Here is a 24,788-nt window from a genome sequence, read left to right on the forward strand (position 1 = left end):
CAAATCTAATTGGTAACATTGTGTCCATTTGCCCTTATTCCTTTTTTTCCTGTCATATAGGTCCTGCTCCATTTGGCTCAAGCTGGGTGAAACACTACTGCATGTATAAGAAGGAATCCAAAACATTCTCTATGTTTCCCTATGAACACAGATCAGGAGGCAAAATAGTAAGTGCACTCAAAGCACACCTCACGTGAAGCTTCTAGCCTTTAATTGGATGTGCCACAGTGCGCGGAAATGTGTACTGTAATTACTGTCATTCGGCCACCAATAAAAGTGACCAACCCTTCCGCTTCGCAAGGAGCCTAGTTCATGTGATACCAGAAGACCTCTTACCCTACCGTAAAGTGGTTTTTGAAGCTTCTGAGGTTCTGTTAAACACCACATTTCGTTATTATACTTTGAGAGAACCCGTGGTAGATGTTTGTGATTGGTATCATTCCACTACATGTATATAGACATTTTGGGAGAATGTGGCAAATATATTTTCATATTATACATTTATGCAGCAAATGATCACATGCCAATCATGTATTTTTAATATAATGTGATTTTTTAACTTATTTTATTTTGCTAGGGTGAAGGGGAGAGTTTTATACTTAAGTATTGCACGAAAAGAAACACAGACACAATAGACAGGAGGTTCTGTTTTGACGTGGAAGCCGTAGAGAGGTAAGATATATAGCACATCACAAATTTTATTATGTAGGCAATTTTATTTTTGTTGAAAGATTTTTTGTTTGTTTTTTTCTGAACCCGATTAAGGCCACAACTCCAGTCCTATTAATAACTTAACAGATTGTAGTGCTTCACGGCTCTTAGCAGCCCACAAAGGATTGCCTTACACTAAAGGTGCGTACACATCGGACGACAATAGTTACAATTTTGCCAATTATGATCGGTTGGAACAAAAAATGTAAATATTCACCAGTGTGTACGCACAATGTTGCTGAGTATGCATGCTCCCACTCGTCATTCGCTAGCATATGTGGAATGCAACATGGCCCCCGCTATCACTCCTCACGGTTGGCATCGGCAAGTGCGTATACACTCAGCACCCTCCGAGTCCTATTTGCTGCTGATTTTGCTGGGTACGATTTTGCAGTGTGTAGCCAACTTAAAGGGAAGACTCCACAATCCCATTCTACATTACACTATCCAAATCATCGGAAATGTATAATAATAGACGTCTTATATCTTATTTTCCTAGTCATACAACAGTATCAACAACATCATAAATAATGTCTTATTCTTTTTAATTAATGGTTAATATAAACAACATTGTCCACCTGGGTCATGTCATGTCATGGTAACTCACATTACATTGTAGCATATCAAACAGATAGAAATTCCTGTACTGTAAAGAATAATTTCACATAAATTCCTTGCTAGACCTGGGATAGCGCATGGGCTCAGGGATGATCGCGAGTCTAATTGGATAAAACCTAAATGTCCATCCGTCATAAATCGCAATGTCTGGCTCTTTTTAACGGTCAAATCTGCTTTGAGGATAATTGAATATCCTCCTATGTCTCTTTAAAATGTGAGTTAATATGGAAAAACCCCACGTGTTATAAGCCTTTGTAACCTATATTTGAGGTGACCTTTGCACTCAGTGTTTTTAATGTGACTTTGGTTTTGTTGCTTAGGCCGGGCCTTCTTATTACCATGCAAGCATTTTCAGAGGAAGACTGGCACCTCTGGATGGAAGTTCTGGGTGGAAAAGCAGCGGTAAGAAAATAAAACCTTGATTGAGTACTTACATTTGTATGTTTTATGTTGTTTGCAAAATTCTCAAACATCATTCCCTTTCTTCCATGACACACACATCTTAGTTATTTCTTTTACAGCAGTTAAAATGCTAAAACGCTTTTTTTTTTACTTTGCTGTAGAGCTGTGTCTTGGGTACTGTATCTCACCTTTTGTTATTTTGTCAGAAGTAGTGAAAATTGTCCCTTTAATCCGGTATTCTTTCACAGGGCTGCTGGGCCTTAAAGTACTCAGTGACATGTCAGTCACCCCACAGGATAATGCCGGATTAGCAGTTTTCTGTTTCTGTGCCACAGATACAATTACACCTTTTTGCACTGTAACTCTAAGTAATAGTCTTTTGATTGCAAGGATTTACAAACCCTGATCACAGTGATTGCTATGTGCTAACTGCTATGTAATGTACAGTAAAGACGTGTGAGAATATATGTGAATACATGCAGTATATGTGATAATGTCGATAGTAAGCAGTGAAATCATTGTTGATGTTCCATGTACACTGACACTAGAATTGAGTTATTTGTGAACTGTAAACATACGCAAGGGACATAACCCAAAGCCTAACTTTGCCCACAATCTGTAAAGTTGAATAAAATAAGTAATGATGAAAATCTTGTATGTCACTGTTTTTTGGGTAAATGAAGGCCCACTTGAGATTTTGGGTCCTTATTTAATCATGCTAAGGAGGCACATAAACTACTGTGGCTAATTGATACCCTGGGGGCTATCCAATTGGCACTATCAGAGATTTTGTTTCACCTGCCCCTAGGCAGGTGAAACTAAATCCCTGATAATTGACCCACTTTCATGATCGTGGCTGCAAACACATATGGATGTGGGAACTTATCCCGGATCCATGTGTTTTTGCATGGAATTGGTTAATTTCACCCATAAAAAAACAGGCTGCAATTTATTTGCTCGCTTAAATCAATAACAGACCCTTTTTTTCCCCAGCCAAAAAATTATCAGGCACAATTGCATCCCCCCTAAATGTAGCAAACCTACTGGCAGGAGAGCTCTAGATCAAGTGTCTATTTTTTCGTAAAGGGTAGGAGCATATTTCCTATGGAAATCTTTGGGCACAGTGTAAGAAAATAATCCTACATTGACCACTATCCTTGTCATGTCTATTATTATGGAGATGAGTGGTAATAATTGCTGTTATTATTTAAGCAATACCAGATTGTTTTCTTGTTTACATTGCTTTTGAACTTATTTGTTTATTTCCTTGCAGCGGTTTCTTAGCCTCAGCAGATCCATCACAAGATCAGAGGGAGGTAAATATAACCTAAGATATTGCTGTATTGTGTGCACCTCGTTACTTCTCTGGTCTCATTTCAGTGATTTGCGTTTGCATGAACACCTCTTTTCAAAAGTATATTTTTAGTATAGTCATAATCATGTAAGAACACATATCACATACATACAAATAGTATAGTGTCTATGTTCTCATGGGGTGTGCAAAACTCTAATAGCAGTTGTTCAAAGTCTATATACGTCAGGGCAAATGCAAATAGTGTGCCTGGGAATGTCAGTGGGACATACGTACGCAGCTGCTTCCATAGGAAAGCATAGAGCTACACACACTACTACTGGTCGTGGCTTAGTGAACATAATTGCTGCTGCTATGTGTACACAGGAGGCAGGTGCATATGTGCAAGATGAACATGGGCACAACTGTATACATAGTGTCATATTCTATTAGTGCACTCAATTACTATTTAATGAGACCCGGTCTGGTGGTCTCGCAAGGCTGTGAACCAAAATAACCGCCAGAATGCATGAAAATACATATTTTTTATTGGGCAATACGGATGGTGTAATGGTTAGAATTACTGCCTCACAGCACTGAGGTAATGGGTTCGATCCCCTCCATGGCTCTAACTGTGCGGAGTTTGTATATTCTCCCAGTGCATGTGTGGGTTTCCTCCGGGTACTCCGGTTTCCTCCCACAATCCAAAAATATACTGGTAGGCTAATTGGCTCCTAACAAATTAACCCTAGAATGTCTGTGTGTGCGTATACATGTGGTAGGGAATGTAGATTGTAAGCTCCACTTGGGCACGGACTGATGTAAATGTTCAAATATTCTCTGTAAAGCGCTGCGGAATATGTGTGCGCTATATAAGAAACTGCTAATAAATAATAAATAAAATTAATTGCTGATTGATCATTTGACCGAGTTTTGCTGATTTGATCAGTTATTTCTTCCATCACAAATCACAGCACATCTAGACTCTCCACTATAGACTATAGAGTTGGGTATGAAATCCACATTGATATGGGGAGGAAAGAGCTGGCCAATGTGTAATGAAAGCTGCAACGCCATGCAAATTACGTGTTGCCTGCTGCCTTCTAAAGATATATTAAGTCAATCTAGAATTCCTGCAGTTTGGTTAATACAGTCGTGGCTAAACCGGTCCTCCAGATATATCAACCGTTCATGTTTCCCAGACCGTTGGTGGATTTGTAGAATGTGTCTGGTAGGAACGAATGCAGCATATGATTGCAAATTTAATGGTAATGACTGCACCTGTGCACCAGCTAGGTGGCCTAGAAAATGTGAACTGTTTGTAGAACTCGAGGATTGGTTTGGCTACTCCTGGGTTAGTAGAACAATGTGTATCTCTAATATTCAATTGTACAGTTAGAATTACAGTAAGACTCTTTTGGATATACCATAGAGCAGGCCAGGCCAACCTGTCGCTTTCCAGCTCTTGTAAAACTACACATCCCAGCAAATCTTTCCACACTTTTAGTATTCTCGATTAGAAAAACTGTGCCAAGGCATGCTGGTATTTGTAGTTTTACAACAGCTGGGGAGCCACATGTTAGGCAGGCCTGCCATAGAGTGTCCACTGCTTAGATGAGCCAAGACAATTTTGAGAAAAAGTATCTCAAAGTTGAAGTAATTTTAATGATTTTGAGAACTGCTGCCATCTAGTGGATACAAATTAAACTATTTTTCACAGAAAAATATTTTTTTCACCATATAATCATTGCAGTGTTATGAAATGGCCAAAAAGTATGGATGTGCACCGGCTACTTTTAGTGTTTCGTATCTGTATTATTATTATTTTTTTTAAACAAAAATCTAAAAAAAGCTAAAAATCGCAGAATTTTTTTTTCTTCTACGCTATTGTTTAATTTCCACTAATTTCCAGTCTATCCTGAATACCTCACAAGGGCCAAAGGGTTGCACAGAGGTAGCAGCATGACTATGCTAAGCAGCACAAACACGTGGCCCATCTAGGCATGGCACTGCAGCGGCAGACAGGATGGCAGTTTGAAAAACTAGGCCCCAAAGAGACATATGCCACATAATGCCAAAGAAAAGAGGTACAAGATAGAATTGTCCTTGGGCCCTCCCACCCACCCTTATGTTGCGTAAATAGGACATGCACACTTTAACAAACCAATCATTCAGCAACAGGGTCTGCCACACGACTGTGGCTGAAATGAGGGGTTTGTTTGGACCCCCACAAAAAATAAGCAATTAATCTCTCCCTGTACAAATTGGCTTTAGAGAGGCAAGATGTCGTCCTCATCCTCATTTACCGATCCCTCACCCCCTTCAGTACATACATCCTCATCCTCACAGATTATCAATTAGTCCCCACTGGAATCCACCATTAAAGAAGTTTCTGAACTAAACGGTGACTTCTGAACGAACTTAAGGTAACGATGTCCCTAGGTGGCCAACGGCCTTACCTCTGCTTATTGCAGCTTTACATAAGCTACATATGGTGTGACAATTGTTGCCCGGATCTGGATAAAAATAATTCCAGACCAAAAAGGTGGATTTTTTGGTCTTCTGCCCAGGCATGGCAATGGCCTTTTGCATCCCACGGACAACAACTGTCTCGCCCGGTGCCTCATTTAAACACATTTAAAATCACAGCCATCAGCAGCATCCTCCTTGTCAACTTCCTCCTCAGCGCCAGCTATCAATATCCTCCTTCTGGTGTATAACATTGACACCTTCAAGCTCAAAATCAGGAACTGTACTGTGGGCGATCCTTCCAGCATATGCAAATGGTGGAAGGAGCCACCTCTTCCTGTACAGTGATGGGAAGGTCAGGCATCACAACCACCAACACTCTTGGACTCTCCTTGGGGATTTTGGATACCATGTCTTTAGAAGGCACAGTTGTTTGCTGTGTTTTTGGTTACAGCTTAACACTCTTACATTTTCTCTGGGGGGGGGGGGGGGAGGCTTAGATTGTCGTGTGAAGCTGAACCATTAGTCATGGCCATAGGCCAGGGCCTTAGCCGTTCCTTGCCCACTCGGTGTCGTAAATGGTATATTGGCAAGCTTATGTTTCTCCTCAAACGACTACGCACACAGTATCACTGGACTGGACTATACAGCACTTTCACTGGGCTGGACTATAGACACAGTGTCACTGGACTGGACTATACAGCAGTATCACTGGCACTGGACTTGACTATACAGCACTATCACTGGACTTGAACGGCAGGCGGGTGAACAGTCAGGCAGATGGCCAGGACATGCTGCCTCTTCATTCTCCTAAACTGGAATGAAAATGTCATCCAGCAGTCAGCCCCTTTAAAGGGTCTGGATCTCGCGAGGTCCGGAGCCCCGCGCTCTGAGTCTTGGTGTAAATTCCCAAATGGGCTTGGAGCGCGAGTTTGGATTGGGGCTCTCCAGGGGTGTCCGGTTTCCCCAATCTGAACTCGCACATCCCTAGCAAAAATATACTTGGTATACTTTAATAATGAACACTTTGAATAATCCAGCACTGTAATAGTTAATTTGTCATTTTTCTCAGATATTGGAGAAGAGAGTGTTTCATAAAAGCCATTTGTTTCCAACAATATTAATAAATGACACATTAATCAGGTCTGAGCTCACTTCATTTCATAGGAGAGTTCTTAATTCTGTTTCAGGAGTACAAGTAGATGACCTAGAATGGTCGTAGTACCTAGAATGGTTGTAGTACAGGACATTTGGACTCTCTACTATGCAATACAGACTTGTATGAAATCTGAACTGATACTAGGAGGAAGAGCTGACCCAGCGCTCGCCAAACTATTACGCCAGGTATGCAGCTGCGAACGCCACACTGTGCAGGGCTATGCTGCATTCTTCATCTTGAATGCTAGCTTGCAGTCTTCTCCCGAAATGTGCTCGCACCCCTCCAGTCAGTGGGGGAGCCAGAGACGGAAAGCACTGTGGGCTCCATCTTCCGGTTACCCCTGCCTCACCTGTACCCTTGGAGTTACTTTTGTATGTTCACACATCTTTCTTTTGAGAACAACCCCTTTTTTCAGGAAGCAGTGTCCTTTTAAAAAGTTCATCCCAAGGGTGCCAAAATTTAAGCTAGAGCCAGTCATGAGCTGACCAATGTGTCATTTGTTTAGTGCAAATTTGAAATCCGTGACCTTCCTCTAAAAAAAGATAACCGATCAAGCTTGCTGCCTTGAGATCTAAAGTAATCCAGAATCTGTTCAATATTTAGAAGTCTACTATTTTATGAAGTGGGCTGTGACCTGCAAAACATTATTTATATTACTGGAAATTCTAACCTCTTATGTGAGAAACAAATGGTACTAAAACTATAACCTGATGGTTACCCTCCCAGAAGTTAGTAACCTTTAAGACAATGGTTTCCAAACTATCTTGTATCACGGTACCCTAGAGTATCAGCATTTTATTTTCAAGGCACACATAGTCCAAAAGTTTGTTGTTAAATTAAAAAATATACATATTAAATTAAGTAAATTGGTCTTACATGTAACCTTTAGGGTCAGTTATAGTGGACATAGTTGTTCTAAGTGGCAACATATTTTATGATTTACAGCCAATAGCATGGTTTACCTATCATTTTGACCATAAATAATTTATTTTGGTTCCAGTCCACCAACCCGAGGCACCACAGGGCACACAGTTTGGGAACCACTGATTTAAACTTTAATTTATAATCCTGCAGGGAAAAAAAAATAACATAAAATGTTAGTTTTGCCTTCAGTTCAACAAGTTAGAAGTCTACTTTGTATGTATTTACGTTCCAACGAATATGATAAGATTAAGTGGTTCAGGGCTTAAGCTCCTCTTCCCCATCAATGTATTTGTGTTAGGCATAGGATAGTATCTAAAATGAGAGCACCTCTGGTTTGGTAAATCCTTATGGAGACCTGTGCGTAAACGAAGGGGGTACTGGTCCTTGGGTAAGTAAAGCTAGACATTGTAGCATCATTTATATTAAGTTCCACCAACAAAAAAAACATTTTCTTAGTATAGTACAGCCTTCTAAAAGTCATCCACAGCTAATCCCACTTCAGACTGGTGTCATAAGCCACAATATGAAATGCTCATATGCAATAAAATACTTTAGAAAATGAAAATGATGGGTTATTGGTGCCAATGTGTGTGAAGGTTTAAGGACGTTTTTGTTGCCTTTTCTAAATCACTTTCTTTTTCTGTTGTAGGTGCTCAGCTAGACCAACATGGGTTTACAGTCGTGAAAAATTGCATCAATGCTATAGAAACAAGGGGTAACGTATTTTATTACTACATGTCATGGATACATGATGTCCTGGTTTTGTTGATTCATTTTTTTATTGCTCCTTTTCGTGAAGCCATCTTTAGTGTTAAGGTACACACAAATTTCTTTACATGCTTTTGGGATATCCCATGTTTAACGGCACGGTTTTTGCGTTTGTACCAAATAACGCAATGCCCAGTAGTTATTAAAGCGAATATCCACAAGTATGAAAATCGCAACTGCTCCAAAGGAAATTGGCACCTCTTTCATATTGCTAGCACCAACGAGCAGTGTTCTCTCCTCTGAGAAACCTGCACTAAAACATATGGTGCTTATTCTTCCCTCTGTGTAAGTTTCTGTTGCAGTAAAACAAATATAACAATGGCGAACACTGCATGCAGCTCTTTACCGATGTTTGAGTGGACATACTGAATTTATTGTTGATTTCTCTGATTAAAAAAAAAACTTAATTAATGGATGTTTCCTAAATATATGATAAGTAGAGATGCCAATGGTTTATTATGAAATTCCAAAACCTGCAACCTTGTAGAGTCAAAACAAATAGGGCCTGATTCAGGGGATGGATGCAAATTTTGCTGTGACATACAAAGCTGCTTTGCGAAATTTTGGCACTCTCACAAAATGACCCCCCCATTACATCATCACAGCTGTGTTCAGGCACGTGCACTGAGGCTGTGACAGTCTCAAAACATTGTCTATCTGTGATAGAATGGAAACAGCACTCTCCTCTGAATCAGCCTCATAATCTGTATTGTACATGTTACTACTGTGACCGTCTTCTATTAGAAAGAAAATAATAATGGGGCGGATGTATTAAACCTTATCAAGAGATAAATGCAAGGGTGATAAAGAGAGATAAACGTCCAGCCAATCAGCACCTTACTGACTTTTTTCAAACATAGCCTGTAACATGGCAGTTAGCAGGTGATTGGCTGGACGTTTATCTCACCTTATCAACCTTGGATTTATCTCTTGTTAAGGCTTAATACATCTGCCCCAATGTGTAGTATATAACAGTATAGAGTTCTGGAAGGAAATCTGCAGGTTTTCCGAAGAGGAAAGCTATGGCGAAAGCTAGATATGTCGCGTGAGAAATGGCAGGTGGTGTCTTCAAATAACTTAATCTTCAGAGTCTCAATGTATTTATGTAAAATAAACATGGAAATAAATCCTCTCCACAATAGCGTAGTGGTGTTTTAAAATGTCAAAATATGAAAGCACTAGTCATATACAAATACAGATGTAGCCATGCTCACCCATTCATTGCGGCATGGATGAGTGTGCCCACATGTACAGTATGACACGTGCGTGCGTCTTGCTCATTCATTTTGCTGCAATGCGTATGGGTCGCAGCAATGATCTGTAGGAGACTGATCTCTGGATATTGGGTCTGCAGATCACATACTGTACATGAGTATAAGTATGATTGGCTTAGTAGCTTTGCAAGTAGTATTGTAGTTCTGGTAGTTCATTTACAGTAACTTAATTTTGTTTTATGCAGTATTAGCTTTTACTTCATTTTCAGGTTCTGGTTGTTTTTGTCCTCAGACATGACCTTATCATAGTTTTTACTTAATGTGCGAATAATAATCTCTAAACAAGAGACCTATGAATATGGACAAAATAGCTTTTTCATAGTCGTCATCATCATCATCGTCATCATCGATGTATGGGAGCCCCCTGCCATTTTGCTAGAGTGTGGTGTAGACCTGCTTGCAGCTACTGTATGTTGCGTAAAGGCTTCCTGTGGGTGTGGTGGGAGAGCAGTATGACTTGGTCTTTGGACCAGACATTAAGGCTTCCTGTGGTGGGAGAGCAGTATGACATGCTCCTTGGACCCAGACATAAATGCTTCCTGTGGTGGGGGTGCATTATGACTTGCTCCTTGGACTCAAACATAAATGCTTCCTGTGATGGGAGAGCAGTATGACTTGCTCCTTGGACCCAGACATAAATGCTTCCTGTGGTGGGGGTGCAGTATGACTTGCTCCTTGGACTCAAACATAAATGCTTCCTGTGATGGGAGAGCAGTATGACTTGCTCCTTGGACCCAGACATAAATGCTTCCTGTGGTGGGGGTGCAGTATGACTTGCTCCTTGAACCCAGACATAAATGCTTCCTGTGGTGGGGGTGCAGTATGACTTGCTCCTTGAACCCAGACATAAATGCTTCCTGTGGTGGGGGTGCAGTATGACTTGCTCCTTGAACCCAGACATAAATGCTTCCTGTGGTGGGGTGCAGTATGACTTGCTCCTTGAACCCAGACATAAATGCTTTATGTGGTAGGGGTGCAGTATGACTTGCTCCTTGAACCCAGACATAAATGCTTCCTGTGGTGGGGGTGCATTATGACTTGCTCCTTGGACTCAAACATAAATGCTTCCTGTGATGGGAGAGCAGTATGACTTGCTCCTTGGACCCAGACATAAATGCTTCCTGTGGTGGGGGTGCAGTATGACTTGCTCCTTGAACCCAGACATAAATGCTTCCTGTGGTGGGGGTGCAGTATGACTTGCTCCTTGAACCCAGACATAAATGCTTCCTGTGGTGGGGGTGCAGTATGACTTGCTACTTGAACCCAGACCTAAATGCTTCCTGTGGCGGGGGTGCAGTATGACTTGCTCCTTGGACCAGACATTTAGGCTTCCTGTAGTGGGGGGGGAGCAGTATGACTTGATCTTTGGACCACACATGAAGGGAAGGTCCATTGTGTTCTACAGATACTACCATACAGCACAGAGTTGAGCTTTGGCACCACTGCAAGTTTGGGTTTGTAATTTTTTTTCTTTATTTTTCTTCTACCATATAATTTGGCTACTGACAAGCCCCCTTTTTGGGTTGCATTAACTTAGTTTAGGGAAAGATATGTGAGCTTTTACCTCACACACCATTGAAGTTTCTGTAAACTCCTTATGAAGGGACAGCTGAAAAGGTCCCGATTCCTGAGAAATCTACAGTAGAACTTGGTGATAATTTGGCCTTCCCAGCTTTGCTACAGATGGGGGTCTATGTTGGTTTGGATAAAAACAATCTGCATATGTCTGTAACATGGAGCACACTGAAGCCCAAGGGAGCATACACACGGGGGTGATTTTAATCCGATTTCTAAATAAACTGTCTCGATCACTTACAGAATAGTAGCACTAATATAAATTTGTACACCATAAATTTGAACTACAGTATATACTGTTATTACATAGAAATATGGTTGATTTCATAAGTTTAATATATAAAATTGACACAATAAAATTCATATACTATATAATTGAGAAAAAACCCTCCTAAAAACTGGTCTATGTATGTTTGTTCTTTAATGTATTATCAAATGTGATATTTTTACGTAAGCACAATTACATTTATATTGATTGGTGGTTTAGTAAATCACCATTTCCACTTCTTAAGGCTCCCATACACTGGGCCGATTTGTCCTAAGGAAAAGTTGGACCAGTTTGCCCAGAGCACCCCTGGCAGCTCCCCGGGAGGCTCACATGCAATCTGGCACTAGATGTGCCATTTTTACATGCAATAAATCGCAAGTGATTTATTGCATGTAATTGCCCCATGGAGCTTCTGCGGTGGCGGAGGGTGGACAGTGGGGAGGGGCTTGCAGCTCATAGTAGTGGCGGGCAGTGGGGTCTGTCCAAGAGGCGGCTGGGAGGCTGGAGCTTGTATCTGCATTTTGCCGGGCGGCGGGATGCAGCTGCTGAATATTTTGAATGACTGGCCGGTCGTTGATTGGCTGAGTCAGCCAATCAATGTCCGGCCAGTCATTTCAAAATATTCAGCAGCCGCATCCCGCCGCCCAACAAAAGTCAGCTACAAGCTCCAGCCGCCGCCGCCGTTCGGACGGTCCCCACTGCCTGCGCCCCTGCCACCACAACCAGCTAGCCGGACCCCTTCTGCCCGCCCCCTGCCACACTGGGAAGGAGGACCCAAGTCAGGTGGTCGGACGGCCAGCAGGTCTGACCACCTGTACGGGTCCAATGTGTACGGGACCACACTTCGTACCTGAGGGGACATCGAACTGAGCTGAGTTTAAGGCCCGATTCCTTGTAATTGGCCCAAATCATCTCAGTGTATGGGCACCTTTAGGGATATCTAATCTAATAACATTTAGTACAATTTACTAGATTAGGAGCAGCATTAATTTGACATCATTTACTGGTTTTTAATTATATGTCCTGAGCCTAGTTATGAATTTTATTTCACTTTCTAAGTGACTTATATTAGTTGTAGAAATTATTCTACACTTAACCTCCTACAATGTGATTTTTAATTTGTAATAATAGCATTGGTGCTTATTGAATATGTGTTTTGTTGACAAATGGAATGTACACACTTTTTCTTTTATGACAGGTAAAATTAGTATTTATTGCAGATTGAGCAATAAAATATGTTTCTTGTTGATAGATAATGTATTTTTATTATTATTTAGAAACCACAGACTACATCTTTTCATAACATGACATGTTGGAAGAACAAAGTCTGTCATTATTTATGCAACTGTTATTGTTGATTACTACTCCTAAAAACATTAACTCAAGTAGCAATTATGTTTGCTTATAAAAAGTTAAGAGATTATTCTGCCCCCCTCCCCCCCATTACACACATTGCCGAGCGTAGCGTACAAAGCATTATGCATCTCTAGTGTGCCTTGAATGGAAATGCTGTTTCAAGCCTCTTATTTCGCAGTATATTTACTCCCTCGGGGTCTGTCATTAATTTACATTTGTTGCAAATGGATATATTGTATAACAAATGTTTTATCCAGTATTCACAAGCTGACAATAGCAGAGAAAGAAAATGCCCTTGGAGAGTTTCAGGACAGAGCTGTGATATAATCTGTGAAATTATATGAAAATAGAAGAAGCTCAATGCCAAACACAAATATTACAAGAAAATGTAGTATCTGCCATATGACATAATAAACAAGAAATTCTCAGACGCCAATGCTTCTTTCTCATCTGCCACCCATACACTGTCTGGATATCTAGATGTACAGAAATGTTGTTTATAACAGATGGAGTTATATAGGTTTTTGAAATGTATTATATTATTTTTCGACCATAAACTCCGGGGTTTGCAATCCTAACTTTGTCTATTTAGGACTATTGCTAGGCCCCGCTGTAAAACTAATTTGTGGTAAAATGGTTTACCGTTTGTGAGCCTTTGACATGTTGATGGGGGTAGCTGTAAAACTGTCATCTATGGAAAGTGCTTGATAAGTGAGAGCAGAAATGTGTTTTAGTTCGGTCATCTTTTAGTATTTGATGTTTTTTATGTTAAACTCTGTTGTGACTTGTATTTATACTTGGTACGTTCAGCATGTGATAGATTTTAATTGGGTATATGCAGAAATAAAGACCGTAATTATGGGTTAATGAAAAAAACAAATTAGGTAAAGATAAAATATCTACTTCCACATATTTAATTCTGACCAATTGTATAATATAATGGTCCTATAATGATAGGACCATTTTGCAAACAGACAATGGGGTGAATTCAATTAGACACGCTAATTTACTGTGTTTCAAAAAGTGTGGTATCCTCAGTCTTTAATGCCCAGGGCTATTCAGTTAGAGTACTTTTTTCTTGCTCGATAGATTACCATTATCGGGCATTAACACATAGGGGGGGATTTAAAGTGGCAATTCTTTACACTGCAAAACCAGTTTGATTTTGAAGTGTAAATGCTGGTACTTGTGTATTTTGGCGGCGCCCATCGCATCGCATACCATAACGCATACGATGGTATGCGACGCGATATCGTACGATAGTGCACGATGGCATACAATTTTCAAATTGTATGCCATTGTACATGGCATACAATGCCATACGATGCGATGCGATTAAACATTGTATAAGCACCCTAATGGGTGCTTATACAATGTTAAGCACCCTAATGGGTGCTTACAATGTTAAATGCACCCCCACGCCACCCCCCCACTATAAACGTGAACCCGAAGCGTGGCGAGCGCAGCGAGCCCGCGAGGGTCGGCGGTACGCGTCCTACGACCTTTTCATACCCCCACTATCCACGTCGGCGTGGAGTTGAGAATAGAATAGTGTGGCGAGCGCAGCGAGCCACCGAGCCCGAAGCGTAGCGAGCGGACGCGGATACCTGTGAAGCCCGCGAAGGGACGCCGACGTGCATAGTGGGGGTATGAAAAGGTCGTAGGACGCGTACCGCCGCCCCTCGCGGGCTCGCTGCGCTCGCCACGCTTCGGGTTCACGTTTATAGTGGGGGGGTGGCGTGGGGGTGCATCTAACATTGTAAGCCCCCATTAGGGTGCTCAAAAGCACCCTTTAGGGTGCTTATACGATTTTTTATCGTATAGGGGGTCAAAATCGCGTCGCATCGCATGCCATCAGGTACATGGCATGCGATGCGATACGTTCATCGTACGATGGACATCGGGGGCGCCGCCAAAATACACAAGTACCTAAATGATTTATACCAAATCTCTCACTTTCTGAATCTCTCATCCTATTGAATTTTACCCATAGAAACCTGGATAAGTTCCAGGACAGATGTGTTAATGTAGGCCGGTCACCCAATAACGGGCTATTTATCTAGGATTTATTTTTGGGTCTGCTCAGGCCAAAAAAGAAATCCTCATTGATTGCAGCCTGTGGAGTGCGTTCTGGGATCATTTAGCCCATGGTAAATTACTGTGGCTAATTGAATTTTCCCTTATGAGAGTAAGCAAGAATATAAAGACTGTTTTTAGCTTTTTTTTTTTTTGTTCCTTCATTTAAGCATTTATCATATCTCTCCACTAGCTTTAAATTCCCATTGTACTCAGGTGCTTTCAATCATTAAGGTAGAGTCAATGCTCAGCGCTGTGAATAGGCAGGGTACAAGCAGAAATCCACTAGTCAGACTTAGCAGTGTGCTAATTGGAATACCTCTGGGAGTTTCCTCGCAGCTCTGTTCACAGCAATTTGAATTGAATTGACCCCATTGAACCAGTTCCTAGCTGCAAGCTACCATGGTGCGTTGACTGATGAGTGGTGAGTTTATTGCAAAAGTAACATCTTTCTCAAAATGGGTAAAACCATGTGCACTGCAGGTGCCTATCTCTCTTCTCTCATTCGCCTCTAAACTACTGGAACGGTTGGTTTACAGGCGTCTTACCGGCTACCTGTCTGACCACTCCATCCTTTATCCCCTTCAGTCTGGCTTTCGCCCACTCTACTCCACTGAGACCGCCCTGGAAAAATTCACCAATGACCTGATGTCAGCCAAATCAAGGGGCCACTTCTCTCAATGTGTTTGTCCGACACTCAGGATGATATTCCATAGGTTGCCGAGGTGTACAGTGTGGGGCTTAAAGTGTAATGGGCTTTACAGCATGTGACATGTGTAATAGGCATTACAGCGCGTAATAAAATATGTAATGAGCATTACGGTGTATGGCATAATGTGTTATGAGTATTACAGTGTGCGGTATAATGTGTAAATGGCATTTACAGCATGTAGCATAATGTGTCATAGGCATTAAAGCGTGTGGTATAATATGTAATGAGTATTATGGTGGGGAGGGGGGGGGGGACTGCAGTCTCTCTATCTGCACTGACAGCCCCGCCCTCCTCAGCCCTGGGGCCGTGAGTTACAGCATCTATCAATTCCTCCTGCATGCAGACTATAGGTCTGCTGAGTTGCTTCTCCCGCCGAAGCAAACCCAGCCCTCCTGGAGACCTGTGTAAATCTATAAAAGCAGACGCCAGGGAGAATCATCAGGGAGGCGATATTTACACAGCTTCCCAGTGTATGGTGGGTCAGGTTGTGTCGAGAGTTTCACCCCCTCTGTGTCCTGGGCTAATAAAGTCTGTTCATGGGTAAGTGCTTCAGTTACCTTAGCCAGTTTAGTATAGGTAGACAAACACACACAGTTGTGCTCATAAGTTTATATACCCTAGCAGAATTTGTGATCTTCTGGCCATTTGTCAGAGAATATGAATGATAACTCACAAACTTTTCTTTCACTCATGGTTAGTGGTTGGGTGAAGCCATTTATTGTCAAACAACTGTGTTTACTCTTTTTTAAATCATAATGACAACAGAAACTACCCAAATGACCCTGATCAAAAGTTTACATACTCAAAAGTTCAAAAGTTATGAGATTTTGGCCTCAATATCAAAAGATCAAAAGTTATGAGATTTTGGCCTCATAACATGCACACAAGTTGACACAAATGGGTTTGAATGGCTACTAAAGGTAACCACCCTCACCTGTGATCTGTTTGCTTGTAATCAGTGTGTGTGTGTGTGTGTGTGTGTGTGTATGTATAAAAGGTCAGTGAGTTTCTGGTCTCCTGAAAGACCCTTGCATCTTTCATCCAGTGCTACACTGACGTGTCTGGATTCTGAGTCATGGGGAAAGCAAAACAATTGTCAAAGGATCTGAGTGAAAAGGTAATTAAACTGTATAATTCAGGAAAGGGATATAAAAAGATATCTAAGCAATTGAGAATGCCAACCAACAGTGTTAAAACTCTAATTAAGAAGTGGACAATGAGGGATTCTGTGGAAACCAAATCACTGTCAGGTAGACCAACAAAAATTTCAGGACTCTCTGAAAAAAGTGGTGTGGTTGTTTCAAGATGCACAATAAGGAGGCATGTGAAGAAAAATGGGCTGCATGGTCGAGTCGCCAGAAGAAAGCCATTACTTTGCAAATGCCACAAAGCATCCCTCTTACAATACTCCAAATAGCACAGAGACAGGCCTTAAAACTTCTGTAGGTTATGGAGTGATGAGACCAAAATTTAACTTTTTGGCCACAACCATAAATGTTACATTTGGAGAGGAGTCAACAAGGCCTAGATGAAAGGTACACCATTCCTACTGTGAAACACGGAGGTGGATCGCTGATGTTTTGGGGATGTGTGAGCTACAAAGGCACTGGAAAGTTGCTCAAAATTGATGGCAAGATGAATGCAGCATGTTGTCCGAAAATACCGGAGGAAAATTTGCACTCATCAGCCCAGAAGCTGCGCATGGGACATAATTGGATGTTCCAAAACACAAGGCCAAGTCGACCTGTCATTGGCTACAGCAGAATAAAGTGAAGGTTCTGGAGTGGCCATCTCAGTCTCCTGACCTCAATATCATTGAGCCAATCTGGGGAGATCTCAAACGTGCAGTTCATGCACGATAGCCCAAGAATTTACCGGAACTGGATGCTTTTTGCAAAGAATAATGGACAGCTTTACCATCTGAGAAAATAAAGAGCCTCTTCCACATCTAGAAACAAATGCCTTCAAACTGTCATTGATGTTAAAGGGGGTAATACACGGTATTAAGTACTGGGGTTATGTAAACTTTTGATTGGGGTCATTTGGGTATTTTCTGTTGTCGTTATGATTTAAAAAGAGTACACACAGTTGTCTGAAAATAAATGGCTTCACCCAAAGTTTGTGAGTTATCATTCAGATTCTCTGACAAATGGCCAGAAAATCACAAATTCTGCTAGGGTGTGTAAACTTATGAGCACAACTGTATGGGCAGTATTCAATGAGGCTGATTCGCCATTTTTTAATAGGATTCGCTGCACATCATCAAAATTCTCATTGAATACTGCCCTTAATATGTGTGTGTGTGTGTGTGTGAAGATAGAGTGGACACTATCTGCCTACCATCAACCCACCTGCTTGCACCTCATGTAATCTGACTGTTAACCCCTTCCTACTAGATTGTAAACTGTTCTGAGCAGGGCCCTCTTCCGTCCTGTCATCTAAGCCCTGTTATCTTCACATTTCACTCACAGCTTTCCCATACTCACACTCAGTGACCATCTTTGACTACCAGTCCCTAGTAGTATGTTTATCAAGTCCTCACATTTAAGCTGTAATGTGTATTGAACTGTGGCATTCATTTTACCTGTAATCTATGTTATTTATTTACTGTAATGTTAAGTTTCGTCTCCCTGTACTGTTCCTTTGCACGGCGCTGCAAAACACTTGTGGTGCCTTATAAATAAAATAATAATACTCTCTTACTAATAACCTTGAAGTCATACCGCAACATGAAATTGAGTGTAGGGTACTTACAAAAACAAGGTTCGGGTTATGATCAGGGAATTAAGCCTTTAGGTCAATTCTCCTCTCAAACACAATGACCCGAGTCCCCAAACATGTCGGGGGGATTTGGGTTGCTGGCCTGCATAGGGACATTGCCAGACTCCTGCACTTGCTCAGTGAGGGCTCTGGAGAAAGGAGTTCAGTAAATGTAATGCCTGAATATGAACAATGGGGGACACTAATAAAAGTGACCACCATTTTATGGGGATATCACAAGTTATTGCTGTAAGAACATAGGTGATCCTGCACAGATCGCCCCCTCCCCGCAATAAGTAACTTGCAGACATCAGCAAATGATACACCTAGCTATATTTATTCAGATGTAACAGCTTGAGGCATAACGGTGATAAACAATATGGTCACGAGTTTCAGGATAACCTCTTTCCTGAAGTGCAATACATGTTAATGAAAACACCTTCTGAAAACCTTCCCTGCATCACCACTCTAGCTGATAATTGGGTTGAGACTAAATTCTCTGTGTCTTTCCTAACCGATTGGGAGCTAATTAGGCAAGCGCATTGAGGCATAGTACACAGTGACAGATAATAAATGCCTCCGTCGTTAATGGAATGACATTTACAAAGAGAGATGCACAAAATCACAGATCGAACTCCCCCAATACACTCATGAATCCATTTTTCTTTTAAATTAGAAAAAAAAAGACATTTGCATAAACTAAGCTGTGTACACATGGTGCATTTTGGGCTATCAATATTTTACTATATAAGTAGTGTTTTGCCGCATCCGAACCCCCGCCCCCCCCCCCTTTCTCAACTTAAAAGAAGCATGATGGGTCATAGGGCCTAATTCACAGCAGGCAAATTTGTTCCCACAATGGGAAAAACCATTAACACTGCAGGTGATTTGGATTTGGGTGGGGTGAGTTGAAACCTAAATTGCAGTGTAAAAAAAAAAAGCAGCCAGTATTTACCCTGCATAGAGACAATCTAACCCACCCAAATCTAACGTTCTCTGCACATGTTACATCTCACTCACCTGCACTGCACCTGGTTTTTGCCCATTTCGAGATCAAATTTTTACTGCGATCATGTCTGAATTAGGCACATAATCTGTATTAATGACCATAGCATAAAAAGTTTCCAATGTATCCAGTAGTGTTCATGACATAAGGGCATAAGAGTATCTTGCTGTCTCTTTCTCACATTGACATTTCAGCTTGTTTTAGCAGGCAACTTCTGACCTGCAAAAGGGCCTGTCTACTAAATATTTTGCTGGGCACAGCTTAGATCGTGTGGTTCTAGCAGTATCACCAGAGACATTCCTTATTTTGCTGTTCAGCTCTGTCAGCTACAATGTACGCTTTCCACATGGACACTTTATGAGATAAATTATCCCCTTTGACTGGGCAGAAACAAACATTTAATTCAATTATAGTACCTGACAGGGTGTTAGCTACTCTCTCCATTAATAATGGCAGTGCATTGGCTGCTAGACAAACAGGCAAAGCTTCAGCATCTTTGTTTAGAACAAAATAGTTGTCTAATCCTTTTTTGTTACACATTTGATATAACTGGTCTTTGTACAAAATATTACAGAATTCTGTGTTCTTTAATCTACATTACTCATCGGGGAAGATTTATTAAGCATCGAGTATGTGTTTTTCTGCAATACTCAGTTGGAATTGCAATCCAGAGAAAATTTGCAGAGAAAGAAACTGACTTTAGATGGTGCTAGACTATTGGGCCATCCATTGATTACACCGGGCCTGATACGGAGGTGTATGCAGTTACATATGCAGCTGTGATTTTGGTCGCTTCAGGTTCGCTGCACTCGCCACACTTTATAAAAACAACTCCACGCCAACGTGTATAGTGGAGGTATGAACAGGTCGGGGTAACTCGTCCCCTCGCCACGCTTCGAGCTGGCATCGATAGTGGGGTGTTTGAAAAGGAGGCTCTCCCTGAAGCAGACATGGGCAGGGTTGCCGTACCCTACTGCAATAATACTGAGACGCACCTGCTTCTCAGACAGATGGAGCGCCTCTCGAATTCAATGTCTTTTGTTAGTAATAAAATTCAAACAAATGTTAATTTATACTGCAGTTTTCAAGGTTAAATTATATGCCATCATTGAGGCTTCTGTCCATGCAAAAAAAAAAAAAAAATTTAGTCCACTCCATTTACACTCTTCCAAATTGTTCGTAAATATACTCCCAGAAAACAGCAGGTTGCTATCTCCAATTGCCACTTCCTGTCCATCAAATTGGGAGGGGGCTGCGATAAGATTTTTGCGATATTTCAGTGTGCTACTACTGACCCCTAAGCAAGGGTTCACTCAAAATGCTAGGGTAAAAACAATCTACCTTAACAAAATCTCAAAAACTCCCTTTACTTTTGTATCTTTTATGTCCAATTACTTCCATTCCTTACTACCAGCTCAAAAATTGTAATAGTGTATTGAATTTTATTATATTAATTACAGCCAAAGATACATTAAAATCTTAAAACCCATTCACCATTCTACAGATTGTCAACATAATAAAAAAATAAAAAAAACTTAAATGATTGTTATGTAGTAGACTTTGGCTAACGGAAACGGCGGCTTTCTCAACTTCAGTCATATACAGCTTAATATAGAAAGATAAAAATCACCGGCCACACCCTGGAGTTGTTGGAAAAAGCTTAACAAAATGGAAAATAGTTACATCCAAGTATTCAGTTAATAGAAATAGTCAATATTTCCTCTTTATTATGAATAAATACTGAAGTATGGCCAACCCCTTCTTATTACACAGCAATAGCACATCATTAACATCACGCGGGTCATTTTACTAAAGCTTCTAAAAGTGAAAAGTGGAGATTCTAGTTTTCATTTCTATATTGTAGCCTAGCACATGATATGCAGAATCTATGGGCAACAGCACTATGCTTTAGTAGCCCCAAGATTATCAAAGATATACATATGATTAAAAAAATCAGAAGAATTGTAGAGATACAAAGGAAGTGTACATACTGTACAATAAGTTGTAGATGGTGATCTATGAAATGGCCTGTGAATTGTGTTAAGGCCCATACACACTGGGCGACTTTGAGCTGAAAGTCGCTCTAAACAGCAGGTTTGAGCGGCTTTCAAATAAAGTACAGTATGAGAAGTAAATACAAATGCCTTTTATTCAGCTTTTAGTACATTGTATACTGTATATAGTAAAGTAGAAAAAGAGCAGTGTCCTGGGCATGCTATGGTTTAGGTTTAAATCAGACAGCTGGAGGTGTTGCCTGTAAATCAGATTCTACCTATCAATTATCTGAGTGTGTTCTACAAAATGATAGACAAGATTTGATTGGTTGCTATGGGCAACATCTCCACTTGTCTGTTTTTAGAAGCATTCAAATAAAAGAGCTTACAAGAAGGTTGAATTCATGTTTCAGAGCCTGATTTGAACTTCCTCAGTGTAATGCCGCAGACACACAATACCTACTGTATGCTGAATAACTTGATATGCCACACTTGTGTAATGTGTGTGACTGAGTTGTATATGAGTCACAACTGAACTTGTATAGGAATAAAGCTTCGGTTGCTACAATGTTGCACTTCATATACAGATTCAGAGACTCATTTGCACACAGATGTGTAACTGCCACATATCAGAAATCGCCTGGTGCATCCTAATCCCATTGTGTTGCTAAAGATACATTTTCAGAAAAAAGAAGATGGTATAAAGATGCCCGATACAAGCAGAGTCTCACGGAACCTGAGGTGACTGCAGCAGTGATGTGTAAGAACACATCTGTACCAGCAAATCCTACCAGAAATAGATACATTATGTTACAGTTACGTTTTAAAATCCATACATTTTGGCATCCCGGACAAATCTAGTCATATGTAGTTAGCCCTGGGTGATGGAGGAAATCACAGGTCAGCATCCATAGGTGCAAAAGTCTTTTTTTGTGATACCAAAGCTACACGAATTAATGATCCAGTACTCCATCTTACATACTTCTATTATTTCCTATATATCCTGTAGGATATTATTCACACTAGTCTAGATCTACAGAGGAATTTTTATATTGTATCCATACTCCTTGCCGCCTTCTTTGTAATTAGACAAATCTCGTAAATGGATTTGAACCACAACTATCCTGAATATAGAGGCCTGTTCTTTTTTTCTACAGCAAATGAATAATTAAGACCCAATTGCCCTGATTTTAAGACTCCCCTAGGGAGATTCTAGAAACATGTCCCGACAGTCGTGACCCTGGCCCGTTTTTGGCCTGCTCACCTGCCGATTACTGAAAAGGGGGTGTCTCCATGAAAACGGCTGTGGATTGCCAAGATACAGCCATGATCTCGGCAATCCATGGCTGTTTTCGGCAAAACGTGCCCGACTGCTTTTAAAGTCAGGTCCGTTCTGATGACATGCTTCTTCAATGCTGTCGGGAAAGACTGCTGCGCTATATAAGAAACTGTAAATAAATAAAATACAAACAAAGACCTGAACATATACAAAAAACACTGGATAGTAATTTAATAGATCTTATGTAAAAGAGTGCCTGAATGACAACATTATTAGTAACAGTATAACTAGTGCAATTTCTATGCGTGGCTCACACACACACACAATTACTGTACCTATCTGATCAGGCACATTCTGTATTCATATCTTAGAGGGGAATCTCCTACTGGGAGAATGAGGAGTGACTTTTAGTATCTTATTTCATGGTACATTCTTGTAATATGTAAGTAGTTTTAAGTAGCAGGAATAGAACCATTTTAATTCAATAGTCATTATATAAATTATGTATTCTATTTATTTTTGCATATTTTCTTTTTCATCAAAAATTATTCTCTTCATCTGTCTGTGATCGGCCTTAGTAAAAGGGAGGAGCTGGAAGTGGCTAAAGCTTCATAAACACAGGCCATTATATTGGCTATTGAATTGAATGGCCAATAGATCAGTAGTGCATCAGCAGGTGTGTACCAGCTATATGTCTGTGAATGACATCAGCAGGTGTGTACCAGCTATGTGTCTGTGAATGACATCAGCAGGTGTGTACCAGCTATGTGTCTGAATGACATCAGCAGATGTGTACCAGCTATATGTATGTGAATGACATCAGCAGGTGTGTACCAGCTATGTGTCTGAATGACATCAGCAGGTGTGTACCAGATATATGTCTGTGAATGACATCAGCAGATGTGTACCAGCTATATGTATGTGAATGACATCAGCAGGTGTGTACCAGCTATGTGTCTGTTAATGACATCAGCAGGTGTCTACCAGCTATGTGTCTGTGAATGACATCAGCAGGTGTGTACCAGCTATGTGTCTCTGAATGACATCAGCAGGTGTGTACCAGCTATGTGTCTGTGAATGACATCAGCAGGTGTGTACCAGCTTTGTGTCTGTGAATGACATCAGCAGGTGTGTACCAGCTATATGTCTGTGAATGACATCAGCAGGTGTCTACCAGCTATGTGTCTGTTAATGACATCAGCAGGTGTGTACCAGCTATGTGTCTCTGAATGACATCAGCAGGTGTGTACCAGCTATGTGTCTGTGAATGACATCAGCAGGTGTGTACCAGCTTTGTGTCTGTGAATGACATCAGCAGGTGTGTACCAGCTATATGTCTGTGAATGACATCAGCAGGTGTGTACCAGCTACTGTATGTGTCTGAATGACATCAGCAGGTGTGTACCATCTTTATGTCTGTGAATGACATCAGCAGATGTGTACCAGCTATATGTATGTGAATGACATCAGCAGGTGTGTACCAGCTATGTGTCTGTTAATGACATCAGCAGGTGTGTACCAGCTATGTGTCTCTGAATGACATCAGCAGGTGTGTACCAGCTATGTGTCTCTGAATGACATCAGCAGGTGTGTACCAGCTTTGTGTCTGTGAATGACATCAGCAGGTGTGTACCAGCTATGTGTCTGTGAATGACATCAGCAGGTGTGTACCAGCTATGTGTCTGTGAATGACATCAGCAGGTGTGTACCAGCTTTGTGTCTGTGAATGACATCAGCAGGTGTGTACCAGCTTTGTGTCTGTAAATGACATCAGCAGGTGTGTGCCAGCTATGTGTCTGTGAATGACATCAGCAGGTGTGTACCAGCTATGTGTCTGTGAATGACATCAGCAGGTGTGTACCAGCTATGTGTCTGAATGACATCAGCAGGTGGCTTTGGCTCTGCAGCATGGTTGATATATCTGCGGCTATCAGTGCATCACACTGTTACTCTATTTCTGTAGAGGTCAGCAGTGACTCAATACCAAATGGGTGGGCACATCGCAATGCCTGCCCAGTTTTGATATCAGGCACAACACATTTGTCCAGTGATTTGTAAGTGTGTATGCACTTACCAATTATCAGATAGGTTGGCAGATCAGCCATTTGGCCAATCAGTCATACTCGTGCATACCCAGCATTATTTA

General features: G+C 41.1%; 1 protein-coding gene across 6 annotated transcripts in view; it reads left to right on the forward strand.

Moving 5' to 3' along the window:
* ARHGAP10 (Rho GTPase activating protein 10) overlaps positions 1 to 24,788 on the forward strand; it is a 286,142-nt gene that overhangs the window by 155,112 nt on the left and 106,242 nt on the right. For all 6 annotated transcript variants that reach the window (XM_083171381.1, XM_083171373.1, XM_083171359.1 and 3 more), the window contains 5 exons: positions 61 to 167; positions 578 to 672; positions 1,650 to 1,731; positions 3,005 to 3,047; positions 8,224 to 8,289. In XM_083171381.1, the coding sequence (XP_083027507.1) occupies positions 61 to 167; positions 578 to 672; positions 1,650 to 1,731; positions 3,005 to 3,047; positions 8,224 to 8,289 (393 nt within the window). The remainder of the gene's footprint in view (positions 1 to 60; positions 168 to 577; positions 673 to 1,649; positions 1,732 to 3,004; positions 3,048 to 8,223; positions 8,290 to 24,788) is intronic.

This window comes from Crinia signifera, chromosome 1 (genome assembly GCF_055691185.1).
Source record: "Crinia signifera chromosome 1, ASM5569118v1, whole genome shotgun sequence".
NCBI lineage: Eukaryota > Metazoa > Chordata > Amphibia > Anura > Myobatrachidae > Crinia > Crinia signifera.